General features: G+C 43.1%; 1 protein-coding gene across 1 annotated transcript; it reads right to left on the reverse strand.

The window, feature by feature from the left end:
• Positions 1–623: 623 nt before the first annotated feature.
• Positions 624–19,067, reverse strand: ARL8B (ADP ribosylation factor like GTPase 8B). Its single transcript, XM_030500887.1, has 7 exons — positions 18,798–19,067; positions 9,234–9,314; positions 8,553–8,626; positions 8,039–8,132; positions 7,343–7,410; positions 7,052–7,122; positions 624–5,660 (listed from the first exon to the last, which is right to left on the reverse strand). Exons 1-7 carry the CDS (start codon positions 19,044–19,046, stop codon positions 5,611–5,613), a joined length of 687 nt encoding a protein of 228 aa, XP_030356747.1. The 5' UTR covers positions 19,047–19,067; the 3' UTR covers positions 624–5,610.
• Between the last annotated feature and the right edge of the window lie 553 nt (positions 19,068–19,620).

Here is a 19,620-nt window from a genome sequence, read left to right on the forward strand (position 1 = left end):
CTGTGATGCTCTCCTGAGAGCCAAGTTTAGCTTTAAATTTCACACACCACCACAGCTTTTTCCTTCTCTACCCACGTATTTGCTTTGCTTGTTGAGTAACATGGTTTATGAATTTCCACCCAACAGGTCTTTTCAGAAACACAAATGAGACCAACAAATGCTTTCAGCATCTAAAGGAAAGCTGTAATTAGAAGAGCGCTTCACAGACCACTCAGAAAGTTGCCCCCACTGAGCACAAGGCTTACTGTCACTCTTTTGAGATGAAGTTACTTGATTAACACTCCTACTGGCTTCCAGAGAAATTGCTGTGCTAACACATGTTTAAAACATGATGTTCCCCAATTAGGCCAGGAAAGACTTCCTGAATTTACTATTTGAACATATCTGCCTTTATGGAAGCAACACCACCCGCTCTCTTCACTGTTAGAGGACTGATTCAAGGAGTCAACCTGTTTGCTCCTTTCATAGATGAGGAATTAAATGTTAGCATAGATGGGTTTAAGTTAGTTTTGGTAGTTTTGGTAATGAGGGCTTCTTATATATTTCTTTCTTATATATATTTCTTATATATTTCTAACAACCATAAAAGCAGCTGTGCTACTACATATGAATATGCAGAAGGATTGTTTTCAACAACACTTTATTGAAGCACTGCAAAACGATCACAATGATAGATGTTGCCTTTAACAGAATAAAGCCTGTAATGTCATAATTTAAAGGCACTAATCCTGGCACAAAGGTCTACTTACCCACCTTCCACTGTGACAGAAATAAAAACACCCAGTATTTTACTTTTCCTTTATAAGAGTATGTGCATACCCCCTCTGAGTGCCATTCTGTGTTTGTCATTTAAGTGACATGTAAAAGAAAAACCCCAATGTTTCACCAAGGCATACTTTAACATTCGACATCTGTAGCCCTAAAGCAATGGACTACTCATTGAGGGTTTACAGTCTAGTGAGACAAGTCATTCTACACTCACATTAAGGGAATAAAAGTCCTGAAGCACATACCAGTCTCAGGCAGTCACACATTACTTCTCCTTTAACACAATTCACTGCTTTGCTGCTTGTGTCATTGGCAATGCACTGCTCTCAGCAAGACAAGCTTAAACAACCTGATTTACACCCCCTGTTTAGAATTCAGACAGCTCTCTCCAGTCAGGGTCAGTGCAAAAGCAAGCCAGCAGGGAGCAGAGCTGGCGCATGCTACTGGGAGGAAGCGCATCTCTTTCACATCCAGTAAACACACAAAAAGCAAATCATGACATGCCATTGCACAGCCACAGTAACTATAAAATTAAACCTTAGAAAAGTTAAAAGCTTGATAATGCGGCTAAGCCATATTTCAAGTTATTATCGATCCCTGCACAACATCCCTATATTAATTTAATCAGAGAGACTGTTTAAGGCATTTTCTTTGGCCTCCTTTCTTCTACCAGAAAGTAAAGATTATGGAGCTTTATATGTCAGCATCCAAAAAGGACTGTCTTTCCAACCTGTTTCCATAAAGATGCAAAGAGAAAACACAAATCAGTAAGAAACTAGATTATTAGTTCCACAGATCATGAAACAGCTCCACGTTTGTGCATCTTTCATGTTGCCAAGCTGTAGGACAGAATTGCTCTGTGCAACTGCTAAGACACTCAGCTATAGTCAGGGTGATGATGAGAATTATGCTGCACCGTAATTGCACTTAAAGAAACCACCATCCACACTAATGTTGGAGTTTTTCCACAAGGAAAACTTTCACACAGCCCAGTGCTGCAGATGCATGCACAAACATCTCTTCCCAGTCTAGCCTGAAGACTTGCTGCTCTGTGATCAGCAAGAGCCATCATTTGTACTGATCAAAACCAACACCAAGTATTTATAGAGTTGACAGCTATTTTAAATCATCGAGACACCACACAATAGCAACACATCACAAAATCATACACATATGACTGATGTCCAACTTCCATGCATATTCATGACCAAGAATTCTCACTGGCTCAGTATTTGCCTTTTCACAAGACCTGGTTTTCTTAATATGCTAACAGCCAAGGCCTACTGCAGATACACCAGAAACGAGTTTCAGGACTATGGCTATTGATGTTAAGTACGATAATTTATATTTCTAAAATGCATACCCAAAAGCAACTTTTGTTGAGAATCGGAAATTAAATCAGTCTTTGTTTACTGTCTAGGCTCACTACAGAGCCTGAGATAAGTAATCATCATGAGAGATTAGACTGGCCCAACAGATTTCTAGAAGCAGAACACAACTATAGCGTCCAAGGTCAGCAGACAACACTGCTAAATACCTGCCGTAGGCTCCACACCTTCATTAGAACAGAAAAGATTTAACCTCGGACTTAACTGTGCCAGAGGAGTGAGCAGTTTTTTAAGTCCAAGGCTGAAAGGTGGTGAGAACAGCCTCACTCCTCCGGAAAGACTTAATACACTTTTCTGTTTCAAAATTAAGGTAGTTGGCAAGTGAATCAAGCCCTGAAACAGAAAAGTGTAATCCTCTGCACTGGATTCAAGTAGTCACTTGAAGGTCTATATTTAAGCCACGTGAGTAACTAAGGGCATCTGGAAGAACAGTACAGGAACAGCTCTGAAAGCCTAGTTGTTTTTGAAGTAACGCAAATGTACTTTCTAGAGTACACGCATCATAGGTGGCCAGTGCAGCTCTCCTTGCTATCTACATTTAGTAGAAACTATTCCTGAAATACCATGCTGAGCAAAGAGCTGTTGACCAAATTCATACCACAGCTCATTTAAGTGATTAGCACTGGTATCAGACCAACCAGGGTGACAAATCTTGCAGCAATAATACTGTTTTCAGATTTTGTGTCTAGAGGCATTTTGCTTTGAATATTCACTCCAGGTAGCTTGCTTTGCATGCAGGAATCTCCCATCAACTGAAGAAACACACACATGATCTTTTACTCAACAGTTCATTAGTCCTTCCCACCAGACAATCTACATGTGAAGGATGCTAACTGACCACTACTCAAGCCTAAAAACTAACCTGTTACAGTTCAGTAAGTTTGAAAGCTTACATGGAGGGAAGCCCTGAACAGAAGACATCCAGTTTGTTACCATTACTTGGAAGATGTTGACATATGGTCCTATAACTTAATCAGAGACCTATGAGAAATTAATGCAACAAAGCATTTGGAAAGAACCATCACTGCAACTTCAGATTAAAGTCACAAAAGAGATTTTGTTCAAGACCTTAGTCAATGAAAAGCCTCACTTTCCAATGAGATAAGAATCTTTATGCTTTAATTGGCAATGAATGATCAGGAACTGCTAGATCTGACACTTGTGCCAGAAAAGCAAAGGTTTTACTCTAGACTTGACAACAAGAAACAAGCTTGTAGACACATGCTTTTTTCTCCTGAAAACAGAGCTCCAGAAGGCTGCCCCTACTTAAGACCCTTCAGCTGACCAGTGCTTTTCATACACTGAAGTCTGCTGAGACTTACTAGCTAAGCTTGCTCATGTAAGCTGAGAAAGCCCCAGGCCTGAAAGGTAGTTTTATAAACATTTCACTTGAATAGTTGAACCACAGAACATAAAAAAGCTCAAGTATTTACCAAGCCTTCTGCCCCCACTGTAACCTTGTGGGAGAGGAGACAGACATCCCGTATTTCCATGAGTTAAGCCACATCAACTCAAGTCAGTCAGTTAAGTGTCAATACAACCCTCAAAACATAAGTTTATTGAATAAAGCTGAAGAGCAGTAAACCAACATATGCATCCACCTAAATAAAAAAATTCACGTATTTACAAAGTTCAGTAATTGTATAAGTTGTTCACATGCAGAGAGTAATGCACAGGTTAACAATTGGTAGTGTTTGGATGCCATAAACGCTGAAAGCAGTGAAGTATATAAACACCAAACACATCGAGTTTAGCTATAGGCCAGTTAACTAAACAGTGACCTGGTCCCCCACAAAGATTCACTCATTCTAGTTTAGTTTCCTTATTTTAGGCACAAGCAAGTTTGCTAAATAAAAGTCACCTGTAGCAGTTCCTGGTGAACTAGGGACTACAGTAGCAAGTTAATATACCCTCTCCTCTACAGCACCAGAGTATGAATTAATTGAAATCATGCTTCAGAGAACTGAAAGGGGACAAAAAGTTAAAATGCAAATTCAGACTGAATGCAGGCAGCATGTAGTGTCTGTGCAACAGTGCGACAGTTGGTACAGAACAGTAAGGCCATGGCAGTCTAAATTAAAACTGGCTTGTCATAACCGATATGGACTAAACTGTTTCCAACCAAAGACTTCAACATAATGCAAACCACATTTAGGTGAAGAATCACACACAGTGTGAGGCAACACAAGCAGGTGTACCATGTATTTGCATACACTAGTAAGCTACACTGACATTACTGTATGAACAAACCAGTCTTAACAAGTCCGTCCCTTTAAATATACTGAAGTCATTGAGAAAGTAAAGCTACAAAAACATTACAATCTTTAGTTTATGCACACTTCCCTATACTGTAGGAGCTAGTCAAGAAACAGGATCGATTCGTTGGCTCTCTTGTGCTTTGACACTGTAGAACATTTCATCTTGCAACTTACAGACTTTGCACATGGTTACATCAAGAAAGCAGGCAGGTCTAGAGTTGTCACAATAGCCTAGATATTCCATAGCACCAGGTGAAACTGTGCCCAGCCATTTCATGAGCAGGAGAGACACTAGACAATTACATAGATATTGTGCTAAAGGTCAACAACTGACTCTATACAAAAACATCAGTAATTTAAGTGTCATGCAGCTGCTCAGAATGTATGTTCTGGTTTCAGATAGAGACCACTAGTATCTGTAGATAGAAAAATGTATTTGAACAAAGTCTGATGTTTCTAGCAATTTGTTTTCATGCTGGAATACTCCAATTTTTTGAAAGGTTGACAGAACATTCCATTCCCATTCCCCACATAAATGTTAAACAGAAGCAACAAAATTATTTTAAACAGTTTGACTCTTTCCTAATTCATCATGAGTGGGTTTTTTTTTTTTTTTTAAGTGACAGGGTAAGATCTCAGCTGTAGATTAGTGATGCTGATCTATGCCTTGTGCTCCCCTCTGCAAACAGCTTCCATTTCTCTGCTTACATACACACATCACATGCATTTGTGAGATAAATCAGTATCCCACAACTCACGCTTAAATGTTTCCTAACTACTGTATGTGGCATCTTACAGAATCTTAATGCTGTCAAGCATCAGCATCTTCAAGCCACTAAACACTAGAAATAAAACACCTGCTGAAAATCATATAAAAACCTGGCCCTGAAAAACCAGAACAGAGTGTACCATCATAGTTAACATCGTAGAGAGATTAGGTTTTCTTTTTTTAAAAAGCCCCCCCCCACGACCCTCCCACCATAGATGGTTGTAACATAAATATTTGTGCTGACTTAATCATGACAACTCTAGTTGTTTTGTGACAGAATAGGAATACAAGTCTTCAGCAGTGCACATGAGAAATGAACCGTGAAAAGGCAGATTCTTGATACAGGATTTTGGGGTAGTATCTCATTATGGAGGGAAGTGGACAATTGAGATTATGGCCAACTGGTACTGGAGATTCCAGGAAGACTTCAGCTTCTTCTTGATTTTGAATGCTGAATAAGCCACTGAAGCGTGATATCTGGAGAGAGAAGAGAAGTTCCATATTCAAGTGTCTATCTGTATTTGTATAACTGGCATTGCTTTGGTATGCCAGTGTCCTCAGACACGACAGGAATATCCCAAGTCCTTCTCTAGAGGATGTTCCAAGACACATCAACAGAATCATTTTTTGGAATGCCTGCTGTCAGTGCTTTGGTCCTATAGCTGCCCAGCATCCTTTAAGGAATATTTAAAGGAACTGCCCCAGACATCCTGGTTCCTCAGTCAACTACACCTCTCGAAAAAAAGGCATCCCTTAATCTGACACTTTGGTATGACTCACAGAATTAGTCTGAGATCAACATTACTCTATCTAGCGAGTCTGCCTCTCCTTACCTGATGAGAACAGAGTTAGTTTAGCCCTAGAGTACAAGGCATCAAGCTCCTCCATGCTTGAAAGAGGGTCTGCTAAGGAAGTGAAATGCACTAACATCATACCAGCTCAATGCTTCTAGCAGCACATTCCCTATAGCATCAGTGATGCTCAGCTGTGCTGTGAGCCTTGTGTGGGAGATGTGAGAGAAAGGAGTATCTACTGGACCTGTCCACCACATTCGCATCTTTAACTGATGGTAAGGTTCTTGGCTAAGAGGTCAGAAGAGTTCCAGAGGCTGTTTTTTTCTGGAAAGAAGTTGAGTCCTTAACACAAAGCAGTCCTGGTATCCTTTGTAGCTTGTTCCTGCGACCACCAGCCTGACGTTTCCCTCATCAGTAAACTCATGTTAGCCTGCCAGTGAACCAGTGTTAATCTCATGGCAGCCACAAGAAGGCAACAACACTTGCCATCCTTTTCCTGATAAGTACTGTGTTTTCATTCAGTTGAGATTACTTGGTTTATTTACAGTACTTGTGTCAAGTACTTGGTATTACACAGTTCCATGGTTTCTGCCTTTGAACTCCAGAAATTCTAACACAATTGATGTCAGCACCAGAAAAATTTACTGTTTGGCTGCATGGAGAAGTGACTAGCATAGGCCACAACAGGAACTGCTTTGATAAGACAGCAAGGGAAGATGATAATTCCAAGGTAATGACTGAGGAAAAACTTGCTTCAAGGACTTACTAGCCCCATGAAGTGAGGCAGAGTTGAGAACACCCAACAGAAGTATAAAATCATTTAGGCCAAGCTAATAGTGAGACTAGTCAGTTATTTGCTGCAAACTAAAGGCAGGCAGCAGATTTCACTTTAATACCAGTTAAGCTTCCTCACTGCCATCAGGAGTTATACCAAATTTAACCAGTGCACTTACACATTGTTCCTTGTTACCAGTTTCCTGAAGCCAGGAAGCTTGTGTTTAAGAAGTTAACAGTACCCCAAATCCATCCCCTGACAGCTCTTCATAATGTTTAACATTTTAGGTTAATAGTTACCTATATTATCTTTCTCTTTGCAAGAAATTGAGTAGCAGCAGATTTCTCTGTCCTGAATAGCAGCAAGATTCCTACAAAAGAGAGAACATTTCAACATACTTATAACAAGGACTTTTATACTGACAATCTGACCTGTTCATCTTCAAATAACTTGTTTCTGTACAATGTTTCAGCTACCTCCTGTTGCTGGGTTTTCTACTTGCAAATAGAAGCTTCCTGATCTAACAACTTTATGTACATGAATTCGTTTACTGAGTTAAAGTTGTCTTTCTTCGGACAGGTTAGACTTACATCTTTTCAATTAGCTGTTTCTCATCCAAAGCATTAGGAAGGTCTCTCTTATTTCCAAGTACTAGAACCTGTAATCCAGAGTAGAAGGAAACAGTTGCAGCTTTGCTTTTTAAAAATAAAAACAGAAAAAAACCCCACACCAAGCCACACAGCAAACTTCAGGGAGTCTGAAAAGTAGTCTGCACTAGGCTAGTAAATCGAACAGAATTAGACAGTCACTATTAAACCAGATAAAGGAGGAAGACTGACCTAGTCACAGGGAAAGTGGGGGTACAAATAAACTGTAACGTGCAAAAAGCAAACATCAGAACACATCAGCTGATAAAACTGAGAACAATCCCAGTAGACTTTCACCTGCGATTCCCTAAGCTTACTCTATACTTCTGTACTACAATTTGGTTAACCTCAGCTATAGCAGACTCTAGAGAGCACAAACTCATGCTGTGGAATATTCTACTATTGGAACTACTGTCCTCTTTTATGTCCTTTTAAATTTTGTTGTTGTTGTTGGTACTGAACAAAAGTAAGATCACTGAAGGATTGACTGAGGTCAACAATTTGATTTAAGACACTATTGCTTATACTAACCAATAAGGTTAGGCCTTACACTTAACAGTTCAAGCCAGACTTCAGAATTGCTGAAGTTATGTTCATTGCTCAAGCAAGTTTAATACTGTGTAAGTCAACATTACTTACAGGGATTCCTTGTAACTGTGGCTTATCTAGAAGATTGTGCAGCTCATTTCGAGAGGCTTCTATTTTTTCACGATCTGCAGCATCTACCATGTAGCTTTAAAGAGAATTTAAGGTTAGGTCAGTAACTACTTCAGGAACAGCAGTCTTTCTTTTACACTGTCGGTTCTAAGCACATTCAACAAGGCTTTAAACAACAAAGCTAGGTCTTCTGAGCAAAGAATTTGGTTCTTTTAAAAAAATTCTCCAAGATCAGAGTAGATGGAAGATTCTTTCAGTTAGACAGCACTGCCATCCAGTTCAGAAAGGAAGCAGTTAGTACTCCAGATCAGACACTGATAAGAAAATAACCTATCTTGAGCCCTGAACTTAAGGGTAAGAGAGGTCAATATGGCTGCAGTACAGTTGCAAAATTAAAACAAGTACTGCCAAGTCAGGCATGCACTGTTAGAAAGGGTACACACAGAAGAGGAGCAAATCTGAAGTTAAGTACTAGCTGAAGGAAGACGACACTTACACAATAGCATTAACTCCTCTGCAATATCGCTCCCACATGCTTCGGAATCGTGGTTGCCCTCCTATATCCCAAATCTTAAGGCAAGGGGAAAAAAGACAATTTAGCCATGCACTATGTCTAAACATGTCACGCAAAGATAAGACAAGAAATCAAAACACAGTTTTTCCTGTCTCCTTAGGCCAGCTGCAGGACCTCTCACATACCAAAGCAGAAATAATCCCTAGTATAGCTGCTCAAAGCTTGCAGTCCCAATAGCATAAGTTGCAAATTAGAGCATCTTACACCAGGTGCAAGAACACACCTGTGTACGAAGTTTACACTGTGCTATACAAGAAAATACAATAAGATGTATTGACTTAAAACTGCTTTTTGATGTAAGTCTTCCCTTATGCAATATTGATGAACAGAAGTGGAGAATCTCTGAAAATTAACTCAGATTAGAGCCAGACAGCTTTATCACAACTTTGCTTTAACTAGTCCATGAACATGGAAATCACACACAGATTCTCATTTAAGAAACCCCATAAACAAGCATATGCATATCCTTAAGCTGAGCCTCTTCAGTTTCCTATATTTGTCCCAATGGTGGAAACAAAACAGAGCAAACACACAAATTTTAAACTAGAAGCTGAAAACAACTTGCATACGTTTAAAAAGAGACAAACAACAATAGCAACATACCTTTATTGTAACATTACCCTTTGTAACTTTTCTCATGTTGAAGCCCACAGTAGGAATCATATCTTCACTGAATTGACCTGACTGCAAAAACAGAAAGGTAAACTTAGTGCTTATTTGATGCAGCTAGTTTACATAATAAAATATCATAATCTTTTTCTAACTATTTGTCTTCTAACTGAAGGCTTTATAGCCAAGAAGTTGTAGATATTATATTCATGTGTATTGAAGCTTGCGTGAAGTCAGTAGAGTCATTTCTTACAAGCACTCAAATATGGGGTTTTTTCAAGCCTTGAGGCAGTCAGAGCAGCCAAGTTACCTCGGGAAAAGTGCTTTGCACAACTTAACAGATGGACAACCAGGGCAAGTATAGGAAAAGAGCCATTCGTCTACTTCTGCTGGAGCCAAGTTCTGTACACATCAGGATCTCCTAGTTACCTGGAAGCTAGATTTTCCTCTGATGCAAGCTACTCTCCATGGGCAACAGTTAGAGTAATAAATCACTCCTATGGAGTAAGTCTCCAACCCACAGGTATGGTTAACTCCCTGAGGAGTGTTAGAAGGCTGGAAAGTGGAAGGACCTGACAGGTCTGCTTCCTGCTAAGCTACAGTGTCCAACCTGTTCCACAGTGGAAGAGGCAATCAGAATGCAACTGGAAAGTATTTCGGTCCATTTCCACCAGAAGTTCAGCATCACTTTAAACTCTGACATAACTGCCGCAAAACAGCGTTGTACTAGAGAGGTTCTCTGGTGGCAGATGTTTTACTGTCTGTTACACTTTTATCTGTAGCAGCTTGAAAGCCAAGTTCACAGCTATCTCCTGTAGCTAACCCAGGAGCCATAACAAGCATTATCAACAGCAGTACAGATTTCTCCCATGCTCCCTCAGCTATTTGGCAGAAGGTGAATCTTAGCCACAGCGGTCATTATGTCTCACACTACATCCATTATGTGTAATAGAACCAGACAGTCAACCAGATTTGGAAAAAAGATCAACTCAAATGCATTCAGTTGTTTAATTAGGATTCGGTATCATAGCAGCAGAAAGTCTGCTTCTCTTCCCTGATGCTGCACAGAGAAGCTAGCCTGAGTTAAAAGGCCGTTAGGATCCCTGAAGCAGATGTCACCTCACCCTACAGTTAGGGCCCAACTGCTCACAAGCTGGAAGCAGTAACTAAGTCTGAGTGGACATGCCAAGAAGGCCAACAGCATACGGGCTTGTATCAGAAATAGTGTGGCAGCAGGACTAGGGCAGTGATCAGACCCTCTGCTTGGCACTGGTGAGGCCACACCATGAATACTGTGTCAGTTTTGGGCCCCACACTACAAGAGGGACACTGAGGAATGGGTCCAGAGAAGGGCAAAGGAGCTGGTGAAGGGTCTGGAACACAAGTCTGCAGAGGAACAGCTGAGGAAAGTGGGGTTGTTCAGCCTGGAGTAAAAGAGGCTCAGGGGAGACCTTATCACTCTCTACAACTACCTGAAAGGAGGATGGAGCAAGGTGGGAGTTGGTATCTTCTCCCAAGTAACAAGCTATAGGACAAGAGGAAATGGCCTCAAGTGGCAACAGGAGGGATTTAGATTGGGTATTAGGAAAAACGTCTTCACCGAAAAGGTTGTCAAGTATTGGAAGAGGCTGCCCAGGCAAGTGGTGGAGTCACCATCCCTGGAGGTATTTAAAGACGTGTAGATGTGGCATTTAGGGACATGGTTTAGTGGTGGACTTGGCAGTGCTGGGTTAACAGTTGGACTCAATGATCTTAAAGGCCTTTTCCAACCTAAACAATTGTATGCTTTGAGTAAATGCTGTTCAGGGTTTGCAACCAGAAGATGATCAGCTCATAATACCAATGCTTTGTCATTCGCTTCGATGCCTAGAAGCCCACACTTTCTTCAGCTTGTCCTACTACCTCACCTCCAAAACCCCCCGTGACCTTCGCCTAGCAAACCAGAGCTGCAAGCTCCACACAATACATACTCCAGTATAAGGCTGATAAATATTAGAAATCATATGAAAACATACAGATGATAACAGTCTCATTTGGGCTTATTTGGCCAAGTCTTTGAGTTAAATGGCACACTGGTCTTGCTGTTGACCTCCAAAACAGAAATACATCCAGAGCTTAGACTTGAAGCCAGCAGTCCCCTGAACAGGTGGTGATTTTTCACATTTAGTATCTGCTTTCCAGATGCATGGCTATACAGACTAAAAAGAAGTAAAAAAAGAAAGAAGAAGAAGTAAAAAAAATAACTAAGTCCTTGAATCCAAGGAATGCAACAGTAAAAAGCAATGATCTGAAAAATGGACAGCTTAAACCTCATTAGGCAAGTGTTTTGCATTCTCATTTGAAAGATGTTTCAGCTCTTTACACTACATGTATCAATCTCACGCAGCACTGTTTCAGAAACTACTCTAACCTTTCTTTTAACTTAGCAAGGTAGGTGCACAACCTGACTGCTGGTTCAGGAGCTTCCTGTTCCTGCCCTGAAAACCCAGTGTATGAGTTGCCCATCTCAGCCAGTGGGATTATGTGTAGCTCAGCAGCAGGTGATTAACCCTGCTTTCCACATCTGATGCAGTTTTGTTCGGTTCATAAAGCATGCACTGGCAATCTTGCCTTTGAAGGGTCAGCTTGCCATGGTTGCTCAAGAATCACAGCATTCCTGCCTCTGCAGTCACACCCTACACCCACATCTTCTAACTAAACGTCTCCCAAGCACTCCCCAAACCTCCATCTCTTTCTGCTACACCATATTACCCCATATGCTGCCAGCTATCCCACTCGTACTTCCAGATTCTTCACTCGAGAGCTGTTCCTACCAATAGTTCATGCTCTCTGACCACTCTTTTAGGATACGGATTCCTTCAGATTGGAGCAGCACCTCTTTTGCCCCGTGCTTAATGTAATGTTGAAGAAATTTCTGGAAAGCTTCCTTTTGGAGGATCACAGTATCTTCAGAAAAGCTGCTACACCTTATGCTACTTTCCAAGTACTCTCTACCCACACTACACATCCAGGTAGCATAAAAACTTGTTCTGACTTGCATAAAAACTGGACTAGAGAGTCACTCAGTTACAACTTGAGTTTCAGCTTTCTGAACTTTGGTTTGTAGGCAAGACAAACCAGCACTGACATACTTTCTGAACTGTCAGAAACAGAAGAGAAGGGTAGCGCAGCTGCTTTCACTGAGCTGCCTCCAAAACACAAGCACGCCCTTTCCCACTATAGGAAGTTCAAAGGCTTTGGATTCTGAGGTGAGGTGGGCGCTTTACAGCTTTGAGAAGCGCATCTGACTGCAGGTTTTGAGCATATTGATCAACTCAGCTCTTCATTTGAAAGACCTTACTCTGATATCAGTGTGGGTGTTCACAGACGTTCACAGTGTACATGAAGAAAGCTACTGGCAGCCACCTTGTATTTTAAGATAGATCAAAAATGGTAAAAAGATTGTACAGGATTTTGCTAGCAGGCAGTGATCTCCTTTGATAGGTTCTGCTATTGTACCCAACCATCTTAGCCCAGAAACAGTTCTCTAAACCAAGAGTTTAGAGGGCTTTTGTTTACTACCTCTACAGGGGAAAAAAAAGGCAGGAATTCAGTTGCATCTTAGAGTATTCATATGCAAAAGCTACTTGCTCAGCAGAACAAGAATATGCTTTTATTAGCAGGCAATTCTGTTTGAATCAGACTTCCCTCTGTCCCTCCTAGAGCAGATTACTCAGCCCTATCAGTGTGTGTTCACAATATGATGCCTTCTCCTTCTAAAATAGGCATCAGCTTTCAAACAAGTTTGATAAGCACAGAAATATTTTCAATTCCTGATCTGAAAGTGCTTGGCTGTTGTCATACACAGTAGCATTGCTCAAACACTCAAATACTCAAACACTCATAGCTCAAGCTACTCAAGAGTAGCTGCTTACAAATCCAGCAATAGCATCCGCTTCAGCACTTGTAAATATTCCAGTAGGCAGACACTGTACTTCATCCAGGCCTCCTGGAAGATCAGCCTTGTGTATTAGAAGTAACGATGAATAAAGCCATTAGCTCTGAAGTCACACAGCCTTAAACTGTTCATTGAAGGTCACAAAACAAAGGTAACTCTAGCCTCTGATAAGAAAGAGGGAGACTAAACAGACCAGATTTCAGAGATCACATGCAGAAAGAGGCTGCAGAACTAGTCGTCAGACCTCCTGGTTTAAGACCCTTTTCAATACTCCAAGCTCCCTGAGAACCCAAGCACGTGATTTTAGAGCAACATGAACCCATTTACCTGCCTGAGCATTTATGCTGAATAGGGATTATTCAGAGGAGCAAAACTGCTTCCAGGCTGAACTAGGTCCCTGCACTGTATTCCAGTAGAGGCCCAACACCTACTTGCACAAATCAGTTTGCGTTCAGCTCACCTTTTACCTAGTAATAGCACCAACTCTTGCACAGATGGTAGCATTTATGAATTGTACTCTCCATCACTAACATTCCAGAAGTGTCCAAAGGATGTGAGTTTAGTCTTCAGCTACAGCCAGCTTAACCGACAAACTACAGGCAGAAGACTGCCAACTTCTAAGGAGTTATGCTTACTAGACTGCCAGCGCCAAGCCCTAAGCAGTCTGATCAAGTAATTGAGTGTAATACAGGAATTCCTGCTTCCTCTACCTTTCTTAAAAGCTCATTTCAATACATTAAAGGAGCCATTAAAGGCAGAACTCAAAATGCAGCAGTAGAACCAGTGCTCCCTCTTCTTTCCAGCTAGAGCAGTAAGCTTTCTCCTGCTGTCAGCAGAAAGCACATTGCCTGCAATGGTCCATCCACATGGTCCTCAACCACCAATTCACAGCTACCAGATTTTGATTCCACAACCTGCACAAGGAGATTCTTTATAACAACAGAAAAAGTCAGGGCAGCCTTCAGCTTGCATCTCCTAAAGCTAACATGACTCATTACTGTTACAAGACAAATTTCTTCATATAGTCTTCGTTACTACACACTAAGGATTTATCTTTACTCATAATACTTTTCATCCATCTAGAGGAGATCACAAACAAGCTTAGCTGACGAGGAGACAATATCATTGGGAGCATGGATCCCAGCCAGGACACTCCCAACTCACCTGAACCAGCATATAACTTTAAGCCCCGCTGCTCATCCCTGAACTTCGTTCTTTTACACTAAGAAAATCACTGCATCTTTCAGAAATCTCTTCTTAAAGGAAAGAAAAAGGCAGGGTAATTTTAGCATTACATAAAGCTACCCCTACACTAAGCCTCCTCTGCAACATTCATAGCCTCAACCAAAAAGTGCATCATATATGGACAAATCAATTCGCTAGTTTCTGGAGTCTAGCTGCCTTCTTGAAATACTTCAGTGTTCCAGCTACTTGTGATCACATTCAGAAGCTTGAACTCTAGTTTAGAAGCTTCAATCCTTGTGATTGAACAGTCCCTTGAAAAGCTTTACGACAACACTTCTACGAATGATTGCTGCAGAAATCAAAATAGTGGTATCTGACAAGAAAATGAAGTTTCATTTCCCCAACCTTGACTTCAGTGGAGTGTTAAAAGGACATGGCCTGCTTATCATGCATTACCACACAGCAGTTAAACAAGACCTAAAAAGGCACATTTGTACCTACAAGTCAGTCATATAAGATCTTAGGACATTTCATGCCTTTCATGAAAGTATCTTTCTCCGCTTAAAGCTCTTCCATTGCTTCAAGAGTGCTATATGGGAACTTAAGACCACAATGGAAAAACTAGATTCCAATTTCAATCACCTGTTTCAGACCAGGTGGGATACAGCAAGCAGGACCTCAAAGAAAGAGTAATAACTAGAGTATGAGTCACCTCATATTAGCTTTATTACCTAATGAAGTGAGGCAATCCATTTCAAGAGACTTCTCTGATTAAGAAACACTTCACTTAAAAAGATGTATCAACCTTCTCGCTTAACTACCATGTGTATGAGGTGACAACACACATTATTTATGACCTACCTGTGTTTTTCAGAAGGCAATAATGCAGCAGCAAAGCTCTTTAGAGCAATCTTTTTCCACACTTCTCTGGTGTGGCTTCTTTAAGTCAAAGTTACTTATAATAGTCATGAGGACGGAAGGAAGTCACAGCTCCCAACTGGCCAAAGGAATCTTTTCTTGAGGTGCTTCAAAAACTGCCTCTCTCCAGAAACCAAGGCCTCATTCAAAGGCTTGTCAGTATTCCAAAGTTAAAAACACACCATGCTAACTTAGGCTTTAACACAAATCCTAAAAAGAGATCTTATTTACCCTATCACTATGAACAGAACAGATTGAGTTTATTGGGGAAGTCCACCTCCAACCCCTGCTGTTTTCCTCTCCTGCCTGCTGAGGATCAGGCTATCAAGCTTCAGCGTTCCAGTGCCAAACTCCTGGATCAAGAATAAATCTACCAGGTTTCAAGCAAGACTTCACAACAGGAAGCACTGCTCTTCTATGAAGCACTTTTCTGAAGCTGAACAAGTGTCCCTTTATTCACCAGCATGCACTGCCCACAGCCTGGAAACAGAGTCAGTTTACTTGAGTCACATTTCAGTTGTGTCACGTGCCTGTGGAGCTCATTGCCTCTCATACCTCTCCACACCAGCATGGCTGGGACTCGCAGCTTTGACAGCAAGTCTGATGAAAACCTGTTAACAGACACTAGCTGCAGAGATACAAATGACAGAAGATACTACAGACTCCAGTAACTAATGGGCATTTCAAGTCCTCAGATAAGAAGCTAACAATTCAAGATGTGATACTGGGATAACATGCAGTTTCTACAAACAAGAGCCACAGGCCATTTACATTATGGAAATTAGGACCAGGAAGAAATTATATCCTCCCTTGTGAGCAAGTTTACTCATGCACATGGAAAACTTATGCTTAATATCTAATTAGAGACAGTGACTAATACAGAGCCTCAGCAAAGCAGAAGCTGCATTAGTTGCATCCAGCTGTAACTAGATTTCACTGCTAAGGTCAGTTTCTAAACCTTCTAGTCAACGTAAGTTTGGTCTGATTACAAACTAAGTGTGTGTTTACATTGAAGGAATAAATATGGTCAAACCAGCTACCTACCTAGAAAAAGATGATTCTAGAATGGGACTGTCTGCCTTTCATGCCCTTTCCACATCAGCAGCAGTCAAGCCTTGGATCAAGTCTCCTGTGTAATTGCTTGAGTTTTTCCTCTCGTTGCATATGCCTGATTTGATTGGCATAAATTACATTAGAGATTTATATTAGATTAAACTCACTGTTGTAAAGAGACTGGTAATAGCCCTCTGTTAGACAGAACACAACCTTATAAGCCACAGCAAGTTCCTGGTATGCAATCCAGCTTTTAGAGCTATTCTACAGGACTAGCATCTTGCTGTGTCATTCCTTTCATTTTGGTTTTAAGGAATCCCAACGCTTGACAGCTACATCCATCCAAACCATTAACTGGCCTACAGAGAGAAGTTATTCTTTTTCAGCACTTCTTTCCAAACGCATACTCTGAATTAAAGTCAGTCAAGAAGGCAGCTAACAAGAAAGCTCTTCATGCCACGGACAGCACTACTCCTTCAAGAACTTAATACTGCACTGGTAACTGAAGCTTAGGCTATTATTTTTTTAAAACCAATAATAAAACCCTGAGCAAGTCCCCTCACTCTCTTTCTTTGAAAAGAGTCACTAGATTTCTTAATTTAAAACTTCAGAAATGCAGCTTGCTACTTCCAAACCTAAACCAGCTAACTAGGCTGTGCCATTATGCATAACAACTTCCTTATTTCACTCAGTTTTGCAAGAGTGTTTGAATGACACTTACTCAGATAAATGTCTGGGTGTGATCCTAATGTGTGGTTGAAACCTTGCAAGGTTCAACCACTAGCAAAGCAAGCTGGATACAGATGTCAGCTTCACTTAAGTGTACTTTTTGCCCATTTGAGATGACTTAGATGGATTAAACCAACGTGCAGCTACTACAACAATTCGATACTACTCTATGTATCTGCAGTACAGTTGCACAGACAACTCCCTGAAAGAGATGTGCTGCCGATACTACACAGACAGAACAGCAAAGTCAAGTGCCATCACCATCCAGGATTCCAGAAGACAAAACACCTGCAGAGTAACCTCAGTGGCCAAAATTCTATGCACACATCAGCTCAGCAGCCACAGACTGAGGTTGTTCAACAATTTCAAAGTTCCATTTTCAGAAATCCAAGCCCAAAGGTAGCAGCAGCTACTACTGTGTTTTAAAGAAAAGGTTTCTGGCATTCTTGGTCCAGCAACTTTCACCTAACATAACTAGGCAGAGGAAGAGTTTCCTTTTATGAGGGCAGACCCAGTTCACATGATTATCATGAAGACCACCAAGCGCTAGCATCCGCAACTACACAAGCGCTTACACCACACTAGTGACAGCTAGTTAGTGTAAGAAGAGTTCTGTGCAACTGCAAGAATGACAGTCCTTTTGCTATCCTGCAACTCATTTAACTGACAAATAAATGCATTCATAAAAATAGTAATATTAAGAAGACAGCCTCAAAAAAACCCAAAAGACAACTAACCAAACCAAAAACCAGAACAGGCTGAAACTCTGCTGGGTGTAAGGTTGAAGACACCAGCTTCCTTATTCTAGAGGCACTGGACTCAACTCAGTCATGCCCCCTGCAAAACCAGAAGGTACCCTGGTTTCCCATTTCAGTCTCCCTACAAGGGCTTCCAAATTCCAGCTTGTCCCTTTGAATGTCCCCATCACATGCATCCGCAGAACAGGACACTGATGAAGCCAAATACAGCATTTAAGCAAGCCATGCTTTATCTTATCCAACAATGGAAAAGCTTCATGTAGGAGGATTCCCACACCCTTCCTTCATCTGCTCCAGGCAGATCGTCAGATAAGTAGGCCCAGGTTCAGCAGTGTGCTGCTTGGAAGTTGTACTTCTTAGCGCATGCCTTAAAAGAAAGTAGATTATTTAATGCAGGTTTCAGCAAACAGGATAAGCAAAAATCTGAGACAAGAACCGTGAGTAGGAAACACTTAATCATTTACTGAGGAGCACTGAAATACGAGTCAAATGGAGGAAAGCCACTGAAGACACATTACACTGTCTTCACGTTACACTAACGCAAGCCTGACCACACTAATACGCTGACTGAAAAAAGCCTTTAGAGCACGCTGCAGAGCTCTGATACAGCTATCGGTGTCATCAGGGTCCCATTAGCACACAAAGGTTCATGGAGGCCCCGCGCATGGCCGGCTCAGCCACCGCCTAGGAACCGACCCCGCGAGGGCCGCCATGCCCCGCTCCCACCCCGGGCAGCCCCGCGGAGCGGCTGCACCCCGCACTCGGGCTCCGCATGCGAGTCACGACCGGCGCCGGCAAGCGACAGCGGGGACCGAGGCCGCACACCAGGCCGCTCCAGGCCCGGCGCGGCTCTACCGCGGCGCCAGCCCCTTCCCGCGGGGCCTGCGCCGGCCGCGGCGCGCCTGGCACCGTGCTGCGGCCAGGTCTACCCGCCCAGCCCCGCCGCCTCCCGCCCCAGTCCCGGCGCGGCCCGCTTACCGCGATGACGTTGACGAAGGTGGTCTTGCCCGAGTACTGCAGCCCCACCAGGGTGAGCTCCATCTCCTCCTTCCAGAAGAGGGAGCGGAACCAGTCCAGCAGCCGGGAGAGCAGCGCCAGCATGGCTGCGGCGGAGGGGCGGGCGGGCGGGCCGGCGGCACTGGCGGGCTCGGCCCGGGACTGGCGGCGGCGGCTGTCGGGCACCCGCGCGCTCCCACACGGCCCGGCTCGCCCCCGCGCCGCGGTCATATGACGCCTCGGCGCCGCTTGCGCGACGCAACCAAGAGAGGCCGCGCCGCCGACAGTACCCCACACACACACCCCGCGCTGCACCGCCCCCTGCCGGCAGCCGCCCGCGCAGCGCCCTGGGAGGACCGGCGGCGGCGGGAGGGCGGGGCGCAGGCGGGGCCGCGCCATCTTGGGCGGGAGCGGGTGCGGCCCCTCACGGCCGCGGCGTTCGACGCCGCACCTCCGAGGCTCGGTGCAGGCTTCTCCGCGCTGTGATCTATGCCGACGGTCCCTCAGCCATCCCCAGCCGCCTGCTCCATCTGGCCCCGCAGAAGTGCCCCAGCCGCCCGCGGAGCCCCTCAGAGCCCCCCCGTCCGCTCAGCCACCCAGCAGGGCAGGGAACCCCGCCAAGGCTGCGCGGAGGGTCGAGGCTCCAGTTACAAAGCACACCGATTGTGGGGGCTCTTCTCGGTGCACCCCCCCAGTTTGTTTCTCTGTCGGGGTGGTCTGTGAGAGCTGCTGTTTGGTCCCCTGAAGCACGGGGCTGCAGTGCCCTGCGGGCACATCCTGCGCTTGCAGAGCACTAGGGGTTAAG

The sequence above is a fragment of the Strigops habroptila genome, chromosome 11 (genome assembly GCF_004027225.2).
Source record: "Strigops habroptila isolate Jane chromosome 11, bStrHab1.2.pri, whole genome shotgun sequence".
Lineage (NCBI taxonomy): Eukaryota > Metazoa > Chordata > Aves > Psittaciformes > Psittacidae > Strigops > Strigops habroptila.